Source organism: Dendropsophus ebraccatus, chromosome 9, assembly GCF_027789765.1.
Source record: "Dendropsophus ebraccatus isolate aDenEbr1 chromosome 9, aDenEbr1.pat, whole genome shotgun sequence".
NCBI lineage: Eukaryota > Metazoa > Chordata > Amphibia > Anura > Hylidae > Dendropsophus > Dendropsophus ebraccatus.
Genome location: NC_091462.1, coordinates 69,133,419 through 69,152,258, shown reverse-complemented (window position 1 = coordinate 69,152,258; position 18,840 = coordinate 69,133,419). Strand labels below are relative to the sequence as shown.

Here is an 18,840-nt window from a genome sequence, read left to right as displayed (position 1 = left end):
AGTTTGGGGTCACCCAAACAATTTAGTGTTTTCCATAAAAAGTCACACTTCTTCACCGCCATACGTTGTGAAATGAATAGAAAATAGAGTCAAGACATTGACAAGGTTAGAAATAATGATTTGTATTTGAATTAACATTGTTTTTACATCAAACTTTGCTTTCGTCAAAAAATCCACCTTTTGCAGCAATTACAGCATTGCACACCTTTGGCATTCTAGCTATTAATCTGTTGAGGTAAGCTGGAGAAATTGCACCCCACGCTTCTAGAAGCAGCTCCCACAAGTTGGATTGGTTGGATGGGCACTTCTGGCGTACCATACGGTCAAGCTGTCCCCACAACAGCTCAATGGGGTTCAGATCTGGTGACTGCGCTGGCGAAACCATTACCGAAAGAATACCAGCTGCCTGCTTCTGCTGTAAATAGTTCTTGCACAATTTTGAGGTGTTTAGGGTCATTGTCCTGTTGTCGGATGAAATTGGCTCCAATCAAGCACTGTCCACTGGGTATGGCATGGCGTTGCAAAATTAGGTGATAGCCTTCCTTATTCAGAATCCCTTTTACCCTGTACAAACCTCCCACTTTACCAGCACCAAAGCAACCCCAGACCATCACATTACCACCACCATGCTTAACAGATGGCGTCAGGCATTCTTCCAGCATCTTTTCATTTGTTCTGCGTCTCACAAACGTTCTTCTTTGTGATCCAAACACCTCAAACTTGGATTCATCCGTCCACAACACTTTTTTCTAGCCTTCCTCTGTCCAATGTCTGTGTTCTTTTGCCCATCTTAATCTTTTCCTTTTATTGGCCAGTCTCAGATATGGCTTTTTCTTTGCCACTCTGCCCTGATGCCCAAAATCCCGCAGCTGCCTCTTCACTGTAGATGTTGACACTGGTGTTTTGCGGGTACTATTTCATGAAGATGCCAGTTGAGGACCTGTGAGGAGTCTATTTCTCAAACTAGAGAGTCTAATGTGCTTATCTTATCTGTGCTTAGTTTTGGAACGCGGCCTCCCACTTCTTTTTCTACTCTGGTTAGAGCCTGTTTGTGCTGTCCTCTGATGGGAGTAGTACACACCGTTGTAGCAAATCTTCAATTTCTTAGCAATGTCTCGCATGGAATAGCCTTCATTTTTAAGAACAAGAATAGACTGTCGAGTTTCAGATGAAAGTTCTCTTTTTCTGGCCATTTTGAGCGTTTAATTGACCCCACAAATGTGATGCTCCAGAAATTCAATCTGCTCAAAGGAAGGTCAGTTTTGTAGCTTCTGTAACGAGCTAGACTGTTTTCAGATGTGTGAATATGATTGCTTAAGGGTTTTCTAATCATCAATTAGCCCTTTGAGCCAATGAGCAAACACATTGTACCATTAGAACACTGGAGTGATAGTTGCTGGAAATGGGCCTCTATACACCTATGTAGATATTGCACCAAAAACCAGACATTTGCAGCTAGAATAGTCATTTACCACATTAGCAATGTATAGAGTGTATTTCTTTTAAGTTAGGACTAGTTTAAAGTTATCTTCATTGAAAAGTACAGTGATTTTCCTTTAAAAATAAGGACATTTCAATGTGACCCCAAACTTTTGAATGGTAGTGTGTATATATATATATTGGCTTGCTCACAGTGTTGGCTTTGCACATCTCTCTTTAACCCCTTAACGACATCGGGCGCACCTATACGCCCCCGCAGGGTGGGCTTTAACGCAAACGGGCGTATAGGTACGCCCGATGTTTCCCCGATCGCTGTGTGTTCACACACAGCGGTCGGGGAAGATGGCCTGCTATAAATCATAGCAGGCCATCTTAGCTTCTCGGCACGGGGGGTGGTTAACACCCCCCGTGCTTACGATCGCCGCTATAGGCTGATCAATTCAGATCAGCCTATAGCGGCGATCGGATCCTTTCCGGGTCATCGGTGACCCGATGACCCGGAAAAAAATGGCGGTCGGTGCTGTCCGAGGACGGCACCGACCACCATTACTGTAAAAAGTAATGGTGGTCACCGTGGCACGGGGATCAGAGTCCCACAAAATAGTAAATACCTGCCCTGGACCCCTCAGCTAGGTAGCCGAGGGCTCCAGAGCAGGTATTTGTACATTACTCACCTGTCCCGGGCAGGGCCGTTTTAATACATTGGTGGGCCCAGTGCACAGCCCTCAAGAGTGGGCCCCCCCCCTTCCCTTTTGGCACATTGTATAATGTACTGAATTTGCCCCCACACTGTATCAAGAGCCCCAATACATACAGTAGTTACCTTATAACACTATTTCCACCATACAGTGATTACATATTACATAAAAACTGCACTAAACAAAACAGAAAGATATTACCAATGATACCATTACATAATACCGCCACATCATGACCCCTAACACTACAATCCTATAACAGAGTGCAGTTACATCCAGTGACTCACCGGGGGCGTCTTCTCCGATCAGAGTCTGTCACCTTTTCTTTTTCTCTCCATCCAGCCTGGGCCACCTTGAAGTCTTCTCCTGGCTGTGAATCTTCTCTCCAGAATCTGCCAGACAAATATTTAAGGCTCCAACACATACAGTAGTTAGGTCCCTTGTACCCCTATACAGTAGTTACACCCCTCTGTACCCCTACATAGTTACACCCCTCTGTGCCTCCATAGTTTTAAGGTGTCCCTGTAGTATATAGACCCTCATGTGCTCCTCCAGTTATATACAGCCCTCCTGTGCGCTTCCCCATTAGTATATAGCCCCCCTGTGCACTCTCCCCAGTAGTATATAGCCCCCCTGTGCTCTCCCCCAATAGTATATAGCCCCCTGTGCTCTCCCACAATAGTATATAGCCCCCCTGTGCTCTCCCCCCAATAGTATATAGCCCCCCTGTGCTCTCCCCAATAGTATATAGCCCCCCTATGCTCTCCCCAATATACAGCCCCCCTGTGCTCTCCCCCATAGTAAATAGACCCCTGTGCTCCCAAATAGTATATAGCCCCCCTGTGCGCTCTCCCATTAGTATATAGCCCCCCGTGCTCTCCCACAATAGTATATAGCCCCCCTGTGCTCTCCCACAATAGTATATAGCCCCCCCTGTGCTCTCCCCCCAATATTATATAGCCCCCCTGTGCTCTCCCCCCAATAGTATATACCCCCCTGTGCTCCCCCATAGTATATAGCCCTCTCTGCTCCCCCATAGTATATAGCCCCCTGTGCTCCCCCATAGTATATAGCCCCCTGTGCTCCCCCATAGTATATAGCCCCCTGTACTCCCCCATAGTGTATAGCCCCCTGTGCTCCTACATAGTATATAGCCCCCTGTGCTCCCCCATAGTATATAGCCCCCTGTGCTCCCCCATAGTATATAGCCCCCTGTGCTCCCCCATAGTATATAGCCCCCTGTACTCCCCCATAGTATATAGCCCCCTGTGCTCCCCCATAGTATATAGCCCCCTGTGCTCCCCATAGTATATAGCTCCCCCATAGTATATAGCCCCCTGTGCTCCCCAGTAGAATATAGCCCCCTGTGCTCCCCCATAGTATATAGCTCCCCCATAGTATATAGCCCCCTGTGCTCCCCAGTAGAATATAGCCCCCTGTGCTCCCCCATAGTATATAGCTCCCCTGTGCTCCCCCATAGTATATAGCTCCCCTGTGCTCCCCCATAGTATATAGCCCCCTGTGCTCCCCAGTAGAATATAGCCCCCTGTGCTCCCCCATAGTATATAGCTCCCCTGTGCTCCCCAGTAGTATAAGGCTCCCCTGTGCTCCCCCATAGTATATAGCTCCCCTGTGCTCCCCCATAGTATATAGCCCGCTGTGCTCCCCCATAGTATATAGCCCCCTGTGCTCCCCCATAGTATATAGCTCCCCTGTGCTCCCCCATAGTATATAGCCCCCTGTGCTACCCCATAGTATATAGCCCCCTGTGCTCCCCCATAGTATATAGCCCCCTGTGCTCCCCAGTAGAATATAGCCCCCTGTGCTCCCCCATAGTATACAGCTCCCCTGTGCTCCCCAGTAGTATAAGGCTCCCCTGTGCTCCCCCATAGTATATAGCTCCCCTGTGCTCCCCCATAGTATATAGCCCCCTGTGCTCCCCCATAGTATATAGCCCCCTGTGCTCCCCCATAGTATATAGCCCCCTGTGCTCCCCCATAGTATATAGCTCCCCTGTGCTCCCCCATAGTATATAGCCCCCTGTGCTGCCCCATAGTATATAGCCCCCTGTGCTCCCCCATAGTATATAGCTCCCCTGTGCTCCCCCATAGTATATAGCCCCCTGTGCTCCCCCATAGTATATAGCTCCCCTGTGCTCCCCCATAGTATATAGCCCCCTGTGCTCCCCCATAGTATATAGCCCCCTGTGCTCCCCCATAGTATATAGCCCCCTGTGCTCCCCCATAGTATATAGCCCCCTGTGCTCCCCCATAGTATATAGCCCCCTGTGCTCCCCCATAGTATATAGCCCCCTGTGCTCCCCCATAGTGTATAGCCCCCTGTGCTCCTACATAGTATATAGCCCCCTGTGCTCCCCAATAGTATATAGCCCCCTGTGCTCCCCCATAGTATATAGCTCCCCTGTGCTCCCCATAGTATATAGCTCCCCTGTGCTCCCCCATAGTATATAGCTCCCCTGTGCTCCCCAGTAGTATAAGGCTCCCCTGTGCTCCCCCATAGTATATAGCTCCCCTGTGCTCCCCCATAGTATATAGCCCCCTGTGCTCCCCCATAGTATATAGCCCCCTGTGCTCCCCCATAGTATATAGCCCCCTGTGCTCCCCCATAGTATATAGCCCCCTGTGCTCCCCCATAGTATATAGCCCCCTGTGCTCCCCATAGTATATAGCCCCCTGTGCCCCCCATAGTATATAGCCCCCTGTGCTCCCCCATAGTATATGTGCTCCCCCTCCCATATAACATTGAAAAAAATAAACACTGTTACTCACCTAGGTCCACGCGTTCCTCTTCTCTTCCCTCTTGTGGCCGCACTTCCTGCGGTCACAAGAGGCTGCACTCCCCTTACCCTCGCGCCGACGCTCCAGTGACGTCGGTTGCTAGAGGGACAGTGCGGTCTCTTGTGACCACAGGAAGTGCGGCCACAAGAGTGACTGACAGGGAGGGAGCCAATGGCTCTCTCTCTGTCAGTAACGCTGCCGCTGAAGCGCCGCAGCAGCGGCAGCAGCGGCGGACGGGGGGGGGCCTGCAGGGGGCGCCATGGAGGGGTAAGTAGATTACCCATCCATGGCGCTCCCCCCAGACAGGCTGGTGGCCGGAGCCCTGTGCGACCGCACAGGTCGCACATAGCAACGGCCGGCCTGCTCGGGGGGGCCCCTTTAACCAGTGGGCCCGGTGCACGTGCACCATGTGCCCTCTGGTTAAAGCGGCCCTGGTCCCGGGCTCCTGATCGGCGTCTTCCGGGTTCGCGGCGTCCTCGTGTTCGTTCGGGTCTTCGGCTTCCTCCGTGACGTCACGTTCGGCTTCTCTCGGCTATTTTCGGCTCCAGCGTCGGCTTTTTCCGTATTTTGCGCTCTGCTGCCCTCTAGCGGCTGATATGTGTAATACACTTATCAGCAGCTACAGGGATGTTCAGAATGTAGAAAAAGTTTTTTTTTTTCTATTTTCCGCACCCTATCGCCGCTGAGTGTTGATCAGCATCGCACGAAAGTGCGCTGCTAATCAGCAACTTCTCCTTTTTGGCGTAGGGTGTTTTTTTTTCTATATTCTACTGCCACGGTCTGCTTATAAGTGCCGCACATAAGTGCGGCATTTATCAGCAACTCCTTTTTGGCGTAGGTTTTTTTTTTTATACTTACTGTAAAAAAACACGTAAAAAACACTACATTACACCACACTACACTACATTGAATAAAGTTTGACACTACACCACTACATACCCCATATACTAGTCCCCATATAAAGATGGCCCCCAGGGTGTTTTCGGTGTCGGACGCATACGTTATTATTGCCTCCGACACCGAAACAGCCAGTAAGGATGAATGGGGGGATCCTTCTTTCCTCCATTCATCCTCATCATCCAGTGACGTGTCTGGGGGGTAGCGTAGTGTACCGGCGTTGAAATTCACTAGGCGCTCCCTTATATCTGAGGCTTGTGGTTGCGTCAAATAGCGCAATAGGGTCACATATGGGGTATTTCTATAAACTGCAGAAACGGGACAATAATTATTGGGGTGCATTTCTCTGATAATAGGTTTATAATTATGAAAAATATTGGATTACAATAAAATCTCTGCACAGAAAATTAAAGTTTTCAAATTCCTTACACACTTAGCTTTTATTTCTGTGACTCCCCTAAAGGGTTAAAACACTTTCTGGATATGCTTTTGCAGAGTTTGGGGGGTGCAGTTTCTGAAATGGGGTGCTTTGTGGGGCTTTCTAACACACAGGCCCCTCAAATAAACTTTAAACCTGAACAGGTCCCTAAAAATATCTGATTTTGAAATTTTACTGAAAATTTGGAAATTTGCTGCTAATGTTTTAAGCTCCCTATTGTCTAAAAAAAATGAAAGATAGTTTAATAAATGCCGCCAACATAAAGTAGACATGTTGCTAATGCTATTTAATATATAATTTATGTGGTATAACCACTTTCTGTATACGCAAAAAAGTTTCAAAGTTGGAAAAATGCATTTTTTCAAATTTTTTCACATTATTTTGGTTTTTTTCATAAAGATTTGTTATGAGTATCGACTCCAATTTACCAGAAATGTAAAGTACAATATGTCACGAGAAAACAATCTCCGAATCAGCCGGATAGGTAAAAGCATCCCGAAGTTATTAATGACTAAAGTGACACAGGTCATATTCATAAAATTTGTCTCTGTCATTAAGGCCATTTCAGGCTCTGTCCTTAAGGGGTTAATATCAACACAAATACATCAACACAGTGATTCCTTTTAGAATTTTTTGTAGCAAAACAGTAGGTTGCATGCCTGAGATCGGGAACCATTATTATCACTTCTATCCCAATCATATATGCATGAGATTCGGAACTCAAATTATCTCCTTATCTTGAAGCTACAGTCTCTATTTGTTTGTGTCAGAACAGTGTGAATGTTTTCATTGCAGCTTATCATCCGGGCTCTTGTTCCTTGGCCTCTGTTGGGGGACAACTGTTATGGATGAACCTCAAATGTGCTGTCATATTGACTCTCTGTTCCAAATTACAATTTACAACATTTATAGTGCGCACTGAGAATCAAACCTCCTTAAACATTGATGATTAAGGTGAATCTCCTTTATTCAAAGATGCAGTCACTTTGTATATTTTGGGGGCATGTTTCCTACTACTAAGGCTTGTGTCAGTACTTCATTGACTGAGGTGCAAAAGGAGTTAGTTACATAGCAATAGCGTTTACTAACGAAAAATTTTTTAACTTTGCGACACATTCCCTTTAACCCTTTGAGAACCAAGCCCAAAATGACCCAGTGGACCGCGCAAATTTTCATTTTTGTGTTTTCGTTTTTTCCTCCCCCCCTTCTAAGAGCTCTAGCACTTTCAGTTTTCTATCTACAGAGCCATGTAAGTGTTTGTTTTTTACAGGAGTAGTTGTACTTTGTGGCATCTTTCATTCTACCATAACTTGTATAACACATATACAAGATATGCAGAACTCCACCATACAAGAGACTACCTATACTACTCTAACATATGGGGAATAGATATCAAAATAATAAAGAACTTGGGTTCTAGTCACAACTATGCACCGATACAGAAAAAAACTGAACCTCTAATATATTACAACACATATAAATTTTATTGTTAAAAATACAACATGATAGTAATAATTCATGGTAATCAATAAGCAATGAAACAGGGCTGAATAGAATGTTAAAAAAAACAAACATACACGAGGAGGCTGCTGCAGGTGGACACAATAAATAGATGTATAAATAAATAAGTTATTTAAGTAAGGACACAGTGAAACTGAGAAACAATTCAAATATCATAAAAAAGGCAAAGTGCTATAAGTAATGAGGAACATCCTAGTAATGTATAACCAAGTCCATGATATACACAATAGTGATAAACAGAGTATAATGCCATCAGTGGTGAAAAGATCCAAGTGTCCACCGGCTGCCCTCACCCCGACGCACGTTTTGGCGTAGCCTTTTTCAAGGGGTGAACCCCATAACATGTATGATGGAACCCCAAAATTATTATTTATGAAGGTTTAAATGGGTGAAATCTTAAAGAATGCAATATGGTAACTTTTGGGAGGTTCTTGTGTCTACGTAATGCACTATATGGTAAAAGCGACATACCATTTATTCTATTGGTCAGTTTCGAACACAACCATATGCAGGTTTACACATTTTCTAATGTTATATATATTATATATCAGGGGTACTCAACAACTTTTAGTGAAGGTCCACTTACCGGGGTCTATTGTCAGGTGAAGGTCCGAGCTGAACATCAGTAGGAAACGTGTTTTGTTACTTTGTCACAAACGTTCAACTATTTATATACAGAATTACTGCTTATTAGCGGGAAAATTGGCATTTTTTTCTCTCTCACCAAGCCTTTGATATAAGGTACAAAGGGAGTGACTGCCCTGGTAGTATATAGCCACCCTGTTGCTCCCCCAGTAGTGTATAGCCCCCCCTGTGCGCTCTCCTTCAGTAGTATATAGCCCCCTGTTGCTCCCCCAGTAGTATATAGCCCCCCTGTGCGCTCTCCCCCTGTAGTATATAGCCCCCTGTGAGCTCCCCCCAGTAGTATATAGCCTCCCCGTGCGCTCTCCCCCTGTAGAATATAGCCCCCTGTGAGCTCCCCCCAGTAGTATATAGCCCCCCTGTGCGCTCTCCCCCTGTAGTATATAGCCCCCTGTGCGCTGTCCCCCAGTAGTATATAGCCCCCTGTGAGCTCCCCCCAGTAGTATATAGCCCCCCTGTGCTCTCCCCCTGTAGTATATAGCCCCCTGTGAGCTCCCCCCAGTAGTATATAGCCCCCGTGAGCTCCCCCCAAGTAGTATATAGCCCCCCTGTGAGCTCCCCCCTGTAGTATATAGCCCCCTGTGAGCTCCACCTGTAGTATATAGCCCCCCCATGTGCTGTCCCCCTGTAGTATATAGCCCCCTGTGAGCTCCCCCCAGTAGTATATAGCGCCCCTGTGCTCTCCCCCCAGTAGTATATAGCCCCCCTTGTGCTTTCCCCCTGTAGTATATAGCCCCTGTGAGGTCCCCCCTGTAGTATATAACCCCCTGTGCGCTCCCCCCAGTAGTATATAGCCCCCTCAGTAGTATATAGCCCCCTGTGAGGTCCCCCCTGTAGTATATAACCCCCTGTGAGGTCCCCCCTGTAGTATATAGCCCCCTGTGCACTCCCCCCAGTAGTATATAGCCCCCTCAGTAGTATATAGCCCCCTGTGAGGTCCCCCCAGTAGTATATAGCGCCCCTGTGCTCTCCCCCCAGTAGTATATAGCCCCCCTTGTGCTTTCCCCCTGTAGTATATAGCCCCTGTGAGGTCCCCCCAGTAGTATATAGCCCCCTCAGTAGTATATAACCCCCTGTGAGGTCCCCCCTGTAGTATATAGCCCCCTGTGCGCTCCCCCCAGTAGTATATAGCCCCCTCAGTAGTATATAGCCCCCTGTGAGGTCCCCCCTGTAGTATATAGTCCACCTGTGCGCTCTCCCCTTGTAGATGCCCCCCAGACAGAAAAAAAAATAACAAAAACAACTCACCTAGCACCTCGTTCCCCACCGCACCTGTCTTCTTCTCTTCCCGTCGGTCCGGCCCCCGGCTGATACGCGCTCTGTAGGGATGTCCCGGGGATTCCCCAGCAGAGCGCGCATCAGTGACCTCAGCGTACGCCGCCGGCCTGCACTTCCGGGAAGGACAGGCCGGCAGCGTACACTGAGGTCTGTGGTGCTCGCTCTGCTGGGGAATCCCCGGGACATCCCTACAGAGCGCGTATCAGCCGGGGGCCGGACCGACACTGCCCCCAGCCTCACAGGCGTACTGACATCTAAGGACAGTACGCCTATGGGGCGGGAGGCAGTGCGGTGGGGAGCGGGACGGACCGGATCCGGGGCGGTTAGGAGGTCTGACCAGGGGTCCGGACAGCTGGCCTCCGCGGTCCGGGTTCGGACCGCGGTCCGCCAGTTGAGGACCCCTGTTATATATTTTAATGAAAACCTTTTTTTTTTTTTTTTGCAATTAATTATTAATAAAATGGGCCTATTGTGACGCTTATAACTTTTTCACCTACTTTTTCATAATTTTTTTCACCTATGGGGCTGTATGTAATTTTTAGAGACAGTTTTTTACTTTTTTCTTTTTTTTTACACATTTTAAGTCCCCTTGGGGTACTTTTACATACAATTATTAGATTATACACACTAATCATTGCTATGCCATAGGCATAGCATTGATCAGTGTGATAGGCGCTCTGCTGATTAAGCCTGCCTGTGGCAGACTTAATCATCAGAGCGCCGATTGGACTGCACAGAGGAAGGTGAGAGACCTCCGGCGGTCCGTTAAAACGATCAGGACCCCCGCAGTCATGCTGCGGGGGTCCTGATCAGTATGTGACAGGGGTTTAGGGGTTAAGACACGCTGCAGCGCGATCGATGCAGCCTGTCATTAACGGTGAGGGCCAGGCTGCCGGCCCCCACTTCCTATAAAGCACGCTCCGCTCCGGAGTGCGCTTAATAGCCCAGGGCGTACCGGTACATCCTGGGTCGTCTAGGGGTTAAAGGGGTTATCCAGCGCTACAAAAACATGGCCACTTTTCTCCAGAGACAGCCCTACTTTTTTCTCCAGCTTGGGCGGGGTTTTGCTGCTCAGTTCCATTGAAGTGAATAGACAAGAGTCGTGTTGTATCGGAAAGAAAGTGGCCATGTTTTTGTAGCACTGGATAACCCCTTTAAGTAATGTAAACATCTCTACATGTTTAGAAGGTCAGCGCCATATTGTAATGGCTTCACTAAATATACAAAATGTGACATCCTTAACATATTGTGATACCAATGAGACGTAATTCAAACTTTATTATTCCCCCAGTGTATTATTATTAATGGATTAATTTGAATTATAGTTTATCTTTTTTTTAGCTCTTAGAATATGAGCCTAAGTCTGAGGATCAAGTACCTTTGCTTTTGAAGATGAAGAGGAGTAACCTTGCCCTTGGCAAAGCTATTGAAAGTGGAGACACTGACCTTGGTACGTAATACTGTATATAGAATGTACAGGTAGAATGTAAACCTAAGAAATTAAAATTCGGCCATCCTTTTTTCTTTTGTAATTATGAACTATAATTCAGACGGGTACAGTTTAACCTGTAGTTACTATAGTTCGATTGTAAATGTCATTTAAATATCACTCTGCAGAAATCAATAAGTATCAATAGTAGAAACGATTTAAAGAAAGTCTGTAATAGGTTTTATTAAGCAAGAGTTTCCTTCTATATTCAGAAAGCTGTTTATTCCCCCTCACTTCAGAAGCAGGTTTTCTATATCCATTATAGTTTTTGGAACTGAGTGAGCACTGAGAGAAGAAAGGGCAGTCCTGCACAGCATATCATCCTGCAATCTTACCTCAGCAAGTTTCCAGACCAGCACTGAGCAGTCTGACCCGTGAATCCAGTGTTTTATGTGCCCAGACAGTCTCCAAACTGCAGGGCTTTTGGTCTCCTCTTCCTGCCCACTCATTTCCCTTCCCCCTGCATAGGTTATAATAGACACAGTAAACCCATCTTCACTTTGCTTCTCTATAATGTGGATGACTTTACCTGATAATGAACAGATAAGAAGTGAAGGGAGGAGGCTACTAAACAGCTTTTTGAGTACAGAAAGGGCCATTATTGCCTAATAAAACCTAATTTCTTAAAATTGCTTGTACTATTGACTTCTGCAATAAAAATTTAAATGACAGTTAAACTTTCAGGACACAATGTTATATAGATATTTAAAGGTGAAGTCCGGCAAAAAATTTTATTTAAGTATTTTTTTGCCCCCCAGAAGTTATACAAACCCCAATATACACTTAATATGGAAAATGCTTCTAAAGTGCTTTCTTCCCTGCACTTATTACTGCATCAAGGCTTCACTTCCTCGATAAAATGGTGATGTCACAACCCGACTCCTAGAGCTGTGTGGGCTGTGGATGCTTGAGAGGATGATGGCAGAGTGATGCTCAGCCTCCTCTCCAGCCGCCACAGTCAGCACAGCTCTGGGAGTCAGGTCGTGACATCACCATTTTATCCAGGAAGTGAAGCCTTGATGCAGTAGTAAGTGCAGGGAAAAAAAGCACTTTTAGAAGTATTTCCTGTATATTGTGTCCTATCTATCTAGATTAGTGTATATTGGCTATTTGTATAACTTCTGGGGGGCAATACAATACTTTAATAAAATTTTTCGCCAGACTTCTCCTTTAATTTAGTTGTACGTCTTCTTTAAAGGGAACCAATCACTTAAAAAACAACTGTAATGCTATGGGAATGTGCTGTAGCAGCACCCAGCACACTTCCCAAACATTCTTTTACACCCCCCGTCCCTGGAATGTACAGCCCGAAAACTTACTTTATAAACTTGGCGCCCGTATGTAAATTGCCCCCAAGTAGTCACGTTCCCCTGGGCGTTCCGGAGCGGTAATCACGCCCCTCTGGGCGTGATAAGTCTGCATAATTATGGCGACGTCACCGAGAGGCGCTCTGTCCCTTACGTCAGCACGCCTACGTTCCTGCTGTGCTGCTCATGCGCAGTACAGCGGGTCCGGTCCGCGCTGTACTGCGCAGGGGCAGAAAGCCTCGAACTCGTTGCTGGAGATCCGGCAATGAGTTTGAGTCTATTTTGCACCTGTGCAGTACGGCGCTGACCGGACCCGCTGTACTGCGCATGAGCCGCACAGCAGGAACGTAGGCGTGCTGATGTTAGGGACAGCGCGCCTCTCGGTGTCGTCACCATAATTATGCAGGCTAATCACGCCCAGAGGGGTGTGATTACCGCTCCAGAACGCCCAGGGGACCGTGACTACTTGCCGCAGCTCACCGCCCAGTGTGACTACTTGGGGGCAATTTATATACAGGGCGACAATTTTGTGAAGTAAGTTTTCGGGCTGTACATTCCAGGGAGGGGGGTGTAGAAGCATGTTTGGGAAGTGTGCTGGGTGCTGCTACAGCACATTTCCATACCGTTACAGGTGTTTTTTAAGTGATTGGTCCCCTTTAACTGGTAAAGAAAAATTAACATGAAGAACTGGCACCAGTAGCTTTATCAGTGTAACGGGTCATGGGACAAAATTCCCTTCAAAATAATAAAATGGATATGTTAACTAGAACTGTGAATGTTTTTTAATATGGCTTTGATTTAGGCCTCATTCACACGTTCATTGATTTTCAAGGTCCTTGGATGAAGGCCGCTATCTACCTCTGTAATGGTGAAAAACCATCAGTGAATGCATCCGTGCCTGTGTTTTTCACAGATCCGTTAAAATTGTACTTTACTAGTTTTAATAAAGTTTAAAAAAAAAATATAACTAGCTTGCCCAACCCCTAAAAAAGGTCACATGATCATTGGACAGTTTTACTGGTGAGGACCTGTCTTGTGACACACTGACTACCTCACATCCGCATTTTTTACAGATTGCACGGATGCCAGATCGGAATGTGAAAATGGCATGGATTCCCCATAGAAATCTATTAGATTTGTGTTTTTCACAGACTGCACGGACCTGACCTCTGGGGAAAAACACGCATGTGAGGTAGTCAGTGTGTCTCATGATAGGTCCTAACCAGGAAGATTGCCCAGCTCCAGCACTGGTGCCCGGATACCGCCACTAAAGTCCCCGTTCGCTTCCTGGTTAGAGAGAGGTCCTGGGATGTGATGGGTCAGACCCACTTAGCCAGTCGACAGAGGCTGGACCCTGCAACAGCTGCTGACTGGCTGAACAGGCCTGGAAAGTCCCTTCCAAGATTCTCTCTAACCGGGAAGAGCAGGGGTTTCAAGGCACCAGCGCTGTAGCCGGGGAGGTAAGTATATGTTGTTTCTTTCATCCTCCCCCCTCCCTGGCACATTTTGTGAAAAAAGAAGTCTGTCTGGAATTCTCCTTTAATGCTACAGAAGAGTTAGCAAACTGTTTTCAATCTGCTTAAAGAGGTTTGGCTAAAATAACATGTTGACTCCTTTACCCCAGTAAAGTCCCTCAACAATAAGTTTAGAATGCTTCACCACCTTTTGTTCCCCTCTTTAACTCATATACCTAATTATAGAATGCTTTACCACCTCATGAAACATACTAATTTTATTTGTTGTTTTAGTTTACACTGTTGTGTCTTACATGAAACATGAATTCAACCGTGGCGATTTCTTCATGACCTTACAGAATCACCCCATTGCTCTCAGTTTATATAGACAGGTAATGCTATGTACGTTTTGTGATCAAGTTGCACACAATAATAATAATGTATGTCACTGCAGAGTAACAAGCATGTCCCACTATGTTGTTTTTTTTCTATTTCCTATGTGTTCATTTTATTAGTCCTCCTCTAATTTTCTGTTTTCTGTTTGCCGATCTTGCTTTTTTCCCATTGAGTTAAAGGGGTTATCCCACTTCCAAATGTTAACCTCTCTCTAGCTAAGTGCTTGGAAATGTTCAGGGGCTGCATAAAGATAGGACAACATCTGCATGTTTTTATTTTCTCTGGTATTCTGGTTTCCACCCATACTCCAAAACATTCAGATTCAGATTAGATTTAGGGACAGGGACTGATTTTGAACAACAACAAACTGAACAGCATTAAGGAACTAGATTTGCATTTCCAGGGAACTACATAGTGCTTGAAAAGAGCGCCTCTTTAACAGTGACTTCCCTTTAAGAGAAACTTTACCCCTGGTGCCATCCCTTTAAAAGCCATAAGAGAAACTATGCCCACGGGCTCCTCTTGTGCATATCCCTTTAAAAGCGACTTGGCTCCCGTCCCTTTAAGAGCAGCTTGGGCCCCGTCACTATAAGAGCGACATGGGTCCCTTTAAGAGCGACATGGGTCCCTTTAAGAGCGACATGGGTCCCTTTAGGAGCGACATGGGTCCCTTTAGGAGCGACATGGGTCCCTTTAGGAGCGACATGGGTCCCTTTAGGAGCGACATGGGTCCCTTTAGGAGCGACATGGGTCCCTTTAGGAGCGACATGGGTCCCTTTAGGAGCGACATGGGTCCCTTTAGGAGCGACATGGGTCCCTTTAGGAGCGACATGGGTCCCTTTAGGAGCGACATGGGTCCCTTTAGGAGCGACATGGGTCCCTTTAAGAGCGAAGAGTGGAAATTGAAGTTCAACGTTTCCAAATGTAAAATAATGCACTTGGGGAGGAGGAATCCTCTATCCGAGTATCACATCGGCTGTGACAGCGGGCAGAGGCCCCCTAGGACGCAAGGGCCCCCGGGTAGCCGCCTACCATGCCCGATGGGTAAGACGGCCCTGGACCCAGGTCGCTCTCAAGGGGACCCAGGTCGCTCTCAAGGGGACCCAGGTCGCTTTAAGAGTGACATAGGTACTTATAATGGTAAAGATCATTGCTCGGTTACCATGACAATCTTACTCATGTGAGACAAAATCGTTAAGGACCTTCCATCTTCTACATCTTCTATTGGCCAATAGTGGACATGTGACTGTGAATGGTGTGATAAATTGCCTGACAAGACCTTAGAGTTCCAATTGGCTGCTATATTTCAGCTATTTGCATATGGCTGTGATTGGCTGTCAGCGGTTAGAGTGTGGCCATTTTTTCCAATGGGCCATTATTTTCTATGGGAAATTAGGGTCTTTAAACGTAAATTTCTTAAAAACGACAAATCTGTTTGAAAAGAAAAATAGCACACCTCACACCGCCGAGGGCTTCGAAACGCAGTATGAGCGGAATCTGTGCGCAAATCAGTTCGGGCACTATAATAAGTTGGTGATATATATTAATACCTCGGTTTTCGAACACTTTGGAACTTGAACTGCTTGGTATTCGAATGAAAATTCACCCAGAAGTAGTGTTTGGAATTTGAACTTTGCTCGGTTTTCGAACGTTTTTCGAACGTTTTTGCGAGCGTGGATGGTGGGTTGTACCTGGCGAGTTAAGCAGTGGTGAGGCTTCACATTCAGTATAGTGCTGTATAAGACTGCTGGAGTGCATATACAGTGCAGTAGTAGTACAGGCAGTGCACCACCATCTTCCATACATTACAGTGCTTGGATGGGGGGGACGCTATACAGTAAAGGATGGGTGAGGAGTTGGTGACTACTGTACTATAGTGATACTATATACTATACAGTATAGTGCTGTTCTGTACTGTACTGTAGTGATTATACTGAGCACTTATCAGTGTAATAAATGAGTATTGTAGGTAATTATTGGTGGCTGCTGGAACCAAGTAATCACATTTACATTATTTCCTATGGGAAGACACTCGGTTTTCAAACTGCTTGGTTCTCAAACTGCCTTCTGGAACCAATTAAGTTTGAGAACCGAGGTACCACTGTATATATAAAGACATTTAATATAGAAAATTAGAGTCTGGCTGTCTATGCATGGTGTGACCACCACCAGTCACCAAAACAGAGGTGAAAGATACCTGGGGTTGAATGTAGGACTGAGCTGGTTAGGGAATAGCTTTTTATGGGGGGAGCTTAATTAATTTTCTCTGTAGTGAGCACCTACCCCAAGTGGCAGCTGCAAGCATACAGAAAATGATGATATAACTATGACCATAGGACATAAAGTGAGCAATTCAGAGCATCTAAATATAATAGCAACAATATACTGTAAATATAATATTTAATACTAGACGTTAACCATCCTAGGCCTTTTTTGTATAATTTATATTAGTAGTGAAGTGACTCTGTACCCACAATCTGACCCCTCCAAACCACTTGTACCTTTGGATAGCTGCTTTTAATCCAAGATCTGTCCTGGGGTCCGTTCAGCAGTAGATGCAGTTATTGTCCTAAAAAACAACTTTTAAACTCACAGCCCCGTGCTTTACAAGAGTGGGTTAGAATATCTGTGCCCTAACTTTGCACCATCCCTCCGTCTCTCCTCCCCACCCTCTCCATCATTAGGAATACCACTGGAACATTTTCTCCATGCTGAACATTTGCACAGGTGTCTTAACGATCCAGCCCATCTGCCGGGCTAAAACAGCTGACGAATAGTAGGCAATCTGCCTGGAGCATTCCTAATGATGAGGAGGGCAGTAAGGAGGGACAGAGAGGTTGTGCCAGCCCAATGCATACACAATCTAGGCCACTCCCTTAGGGCACGCCAGTTTAAAAGTTGTTTTTTTATAACTGCATCACCTGCTAAACGGACCACATGACAGATCTTGGAGTGGTGGTGGTACACTGTGGTCCAAATGTAGGTGGACAGTATGTGTAATATTTCTTTTTAAGTTATGCTTAAAGAGGTTGTCCAACATTTTTTTCCTATTGGAAATGTAAATAATCTGTAATCTTTCCCTTAGTGGTTTTCTCTAACCTTTTCTCGCCTGTGTCCCTCGTCGTCCTCTTCTGTTGCTGCTTTTTGGACTACATAAAGAACTTCCAGGTCACAGGGGTCAGCAGTGACATCACAGCTCTGCAAGCCTATAGCTCCACCCCCTCCTCTCTGAATCTATCTCCACCCACTCTACCCATAGGCAGGAAATGTCTGTATTACTACAAGTGTCTTTTGAGCAGCATGGTGGCTTAGGGACCTATTCCACAGGAGCGTTAATCGGCCGAGTCGGCCCGATATGGCCGATTTTTCGCTCTGTGGAATAGAGAGAACGATCAGCTGATCGGCTGATCGTTCATTTAGGTTCAGAGCTAAAATCGTCGTTCGCCACCAGCGCATCGCTATGGTTGAATAGCGGTGTGCGGCAGCGACCGACAACTCCAGCAGAACCATAGATTACCTGTCCGGGCCGCAGGTCTTCTTCTCCCGGTCCAGCGCAGCAGCATCGGCTTCGGAGCGGGGCTGTCTGAACTGACAGACCGCTAAGCCAATCACTGGCCAGGACCGCTGCGGCCAGCGATTGGCTGAGCGGTCTGTCAGTTCAGACAGCCCCGCTCCGAAGCTGCTGCGGCTCGAGGGACCAGGAGAAGAAGACCTGCGCCCGGACAGGTAATGTATGTAGCAAGGGCTGCAAGGACATCGGTAACGATGTCCCTGCAGCCCTTGTTTCACGATAATCGGGGCTGTGGAATAGGCCCAGTAAACGAGCGCCGATCTAGCAGATCGGCGTTCGTTTACGTTGTTGCTCGTCCGGTGGAATAAGACCCTTAGTGTCTGCCAATTACTTATGTTATCACATCAACTAGTTTTTTTAATCACTTATCTGTTGTAGGACTACAAACCCCAGCACAGATGTACATGTTAGGAGTTGTAGTCGTCCTGGATTAAATATACACTACAGTAGCAATACTACAGGTGGGTGGGGTTTCAAAGAACCAGAATTCTTCTGCAACTTTACCTCAGTAAGAAATAGATAGAATGGTGACTGCCATGAGGTGAAGTATTATCTCTCCTCTCCATATTACACACAGCAGCAGCACTGCCCTAACACTGTACATCTTTACACTACAATAGCAACAATATAGGGGAAGACTTAGCAACGCCCGTGCAGGGGAGCAGTTACCCATAGCAACCAATCATATTGCTTCTTTCATTTTTAAAAAGGCCCTGAAAAATGAAACCTGGAATCTGTCTGGTTGCTATGGGCAACTGCTTCCCTGTTCCTCTGCACAAGTTTTGATAAATTACCCCCATAGTTACTTCATTTACTGTTTATAGCTCCAACCTATGCTGCAGTGCTGTACAGAGATTGTAGTCTGTCATGCTGTCCTTACTGCTGCAGTTTCTTCTGGGCTCAGATGTTA

At 46.2% G+C, this 18,840-nt stretch overlaps 1 protein-coding gene across 3 annotated transcripts in view; it reads left to right on the top strand.

Annotated features, from left to right (window-relative positions):
- VPS16 (VPS16 core subunit of CORVET and HOPS complexes) overlaps positions 1-18,840 on the top strand; it is a 135,599-nt gene that overhangs the window by 84,154 nt on the left and 32,605 nt on the right. For all 3 annotated transcript variants that reach the window (XM_069985340.1, XM_069985341.1, XM_069985339.1), the window contains 2 exons: positions 11,055-11,163; positions 14,258-14,355. In XM_069985340.1, coding sequence (XP_069841441.1) covers positions 11,055-11,163; positions 14,258-14,355 — 207 coding nt within the window. The remainder of the gene's footprint in view (positions 1-11,054; positions 11,164-14,257; positions 14,356-18,840) is intronic.